This window comes from Solanum dulcamara, chromosome 4, assembly GCF_947179165.1.
Source record: "Solanum dulcamara chromosome 4, daSolDulc1.2, whole genome shotgun sequence".
In the NCBI taxonomy this organism is placed as follows: domain Eukaryota; kingdom Viridiplantae; phylum Streptophyta; class Magnoliopsida; order Solanales; family Solanaceae; genus Solanum; species Solanum dulcamara.
This window is the reverse complement of record NC_077240.1, coordinates 7,568,025-7,570,999: the sequence shown is the minus strand read 5'-3', so window position 1 is coordinate 7,570,999 and position 2,975 is coordinate 7,568,025. Positions and strand designations below refer to the sequence as shown.

Below are 2,975 nucleotides of genomic sequence, written 5' to 3'. Positions count from 1 at the left end.
AAGAGAGTTGGCAAACAGCCTCAACTTGAGGTAGTCCTTGGATCTAGCTTCCCCGCACTGGACCGAGAGGGTTTGATTGTTGAAATTTTTACCTTGTTGGTGTGAGTTCGACCGAAAAAAAATAAAAAAATATACAAACTACTAAGATTGAATCCAAGTTTTTCGATTTTTCCTCTTTTGTTTGGTCACTTTATTGAAAGAGGTTACTCTTTTCCAGTTGCAGTTTTCACAAGTTTAATAGTGTAAAATTTGATATACATCCCAGATTTATGTACAAAACATAAGCCATATTCCTAGAATTAGCATCAACTGACATAAAACTGCCGAAGTAGAAAGAAGAGCATAAGCACAATAGTCAAAATACTGGTAAAGCACTACATGGTAAAATAAGCTTACTTCAAAAGAACAAACTAAAAACATAGCTTAGTGAACTTCCCATATCATCCCCACATCTCACATATTGGAAAAGACAAAACAGAAAAAGGGGAACTCAGTCAACAGACAAAGCAAAACCAAATATGTTACACAAAAACAATGAATGTCACCCTACATTTTCCTTCTTTCCAATGTACAAAACTTCAGTTTTCGCCCGACAGCTAATTTTACAGATCAAAGCAGGGTAAGAGTGCTAGATTCTGCAACTGGTGAACTTTTTTGATGGTCACATAAGTCTTCTTTTAGGATTCATATATATGACAATACAATAATTAGTCATTTAGGAGCATTAAGAGAAGGGAAAACTATGTTCATGGGAAGGCCAATAAACCCCTTCCCTTGAACAAGCCAGTGGAGTTGGCTTGGCAATGAAGGTAGGATATTGTTGTCCTGGCATCACAACTGTATAATCCGATGAATATTGTGTTGGTACCTGTTCAAACAAGAGATGATCATTTTTTATTAAATCAAGTGGAGGGAATGATGTTTGAACCAAAAAATGCTCTACAGAAAGAAATGACACTTGCTGTTTGTGAACTTGCGTGTTTCTGAATAGGCCCCAACTCCAAGGAACTGTGTCTACTCCCTCGAGGCGAAGAGAAAGGGGTGGTAGGCTTGAAGAGATGTTCAAATATGGCCATGATGAGAAACATGGATATGAGGATAGCTGTAGCAACAAAGCCAAAAGAAATAGCATCCATTGATGTCCCAAAGTTTTTCCAGTGTCCTTCTCTGTTTACTTGTGTTTGGGAAGGACTTGGTTCTGAACTTGTGTGAATATAGTTCCATGGATTTGATCTTTCTGAACCAATCTCACTCATATTCATATCCACTTGTTTCATTCATCAATAACGAAAACTACTACAGCTACGCCTCAATATCAGGCAAGTTGACGTCGACTATATGAATCCTCACTGTCCTTGTCAGTCCATATAAGCTTATCTCAGTCCAATATTATATGAAATAGAATCAAAACAACAAACAAAAGCACAAGTCCAATATAAATCTCTAATAGGACTAAAAGAGTTGGAAAAAAAAATATCGACACAACGAAAGAATGCTCAACAGCTCACAAGTGATGCACAAATCTATCATTGGAATATAGAACTTTCATTCTGTATGATAAAGCAACAAGAAAACAACTTCATGGTAGCAAAAAAGTTGTGTTTTTAGCTTTGAAGTGAAGAGAAATCAACAGGTTTATTTTGCTTCTGAATATATCATGATCATGTTTTCTTGTTTTTCTTAATTTATTATACAAATGATGATCTCCAAGAGAGAAGTAGCTTAATAAAAACTATGAATACCCTTTACCTTTATTAACACACACAATCTCACTTCATCATCAAGCAATATTTTCCATTTTTGTAACACTTAAAAAATAATATTAGTTCTTGAAATAGAAGTTTCCCATTTTTGTAACACACTTAAATTCTTTTATCATAACAAGATTCTCAATTATCACATAAGAAATGCAGATAAGAGATAATATGAAGAAAGTTTGATATAAAACAAAAAAAAAAAGAATCAAGAAAATCATGAGCTGCAAAAATAGAGGAAAAAATACCTTGAATCTTGCTCTTTGATGTTATCTACTTGGAAATAAGAATGTGATGAATAAACATATATTTGAAAGAGAATTTTTTTTTTAAAAAAAAAATGGAATTTAATCCTGAGAAAGAGGAAGCCCCAATATTAAGGACTTCATATATTCTATAGTTTCATGTGATGAAAGAAACAGACAGACACATGACTCCAATTTTATTGAAAAACACAGCTCAAACTAGGTAGCTTTATACCTAGTTGGAAAGAAATATAAAGACACAATTATAAGATAATCTTAGTTACTAGACTTTTCTTTGGATTTAAGTACAAAACTTTTATATTATCAGTATATTTCAAACTATATTGTTATATGTAACGTAACCTAATAATATAAAAAAGTTATACTGTCGGTACACAAAAAATTGAACTCTTTTTGTTATCTTTTGCCTTCTTTTTCTTATATTGTTTTTTGTACATAATCTTGATGCCAAACTTAATCAGTACTATACCTTTGTTTGTACATCTAGGGAAGCAAACTTAAAGAACTCAAAAGTGTTGGCCCTCTTTGTCTGTAGAGCCTAAAGCAAAGAGTGTGACCCCTCTTTGATGCTTGCAAAAGCATTCATTTTCAAGATACCATAATTGATGGCCTCCTCTTATTAGCTAAATTCAATCCCATTTTTCACTTCAAAATTAGTAACTATATTTTATTTACTGATAGCGTAAAGATTCTTTTATATCACTAGTATAATTTTAAGTACTGTCGTAGGTTGACTTCATTATTTTCCAAGTTATTAGTTCCCGTATTACCTTTTACTGAGACCTCTAGGCGTTTATTAATCAAAGAGGCAGAGAGTAAGTGTAAGCTCACTTAGAAGCTCGAGCTCCGAGATTGAAAGTAAGAGGGCTCATACTACTTGCCTAACCCTTTGTTCCAAGGGTCAGTAGATTAGAAAGCACCTTCTTTTTTTTTGACTTTCTATCCGGTGTTTGGA

The 2,975-nt window shown here is 33.4% G+C and overlaps 1 protein-coding gene across 2 annotated transcripts; it reads right to left on the bottom strand.

The window, feature by feature from the left end:
* Positions 1–329: 329 nt before the first annotated feature.
* LOC129885900 (uncharacterized) lies at positions 330–2,273 on the bottom strand. Of its 2 annotated transcripts, none has more exons than XM_055960375.1 (3): positions 2,003–2,273; positions 963–1,354; positions 330–868 (listed from the first exon to the last, which is right to left on the bottom strand). In XM_055960375.1, exons 2-3 carry the CDS (start codon positions 1,275–1,277, stop codon positions 725–727), a joined length of 459 nt encoding a protein of 152 aa, XP_055816350.1. In that variant the 5' UTR covers positions 1,278–1,354; positions 2,003–2,273; the 3' UTR covers positions 330–724. The 2 variants fall into 2 exon arrangements, with proteins under 2 accessions (XP_055816350.1, XP_055816349.1); XM_055960374.1 differs by having other exon boundaries at positions 963–1,349.
* Positions 2,274–2,975: the final 702 nt, after the last annotated feature.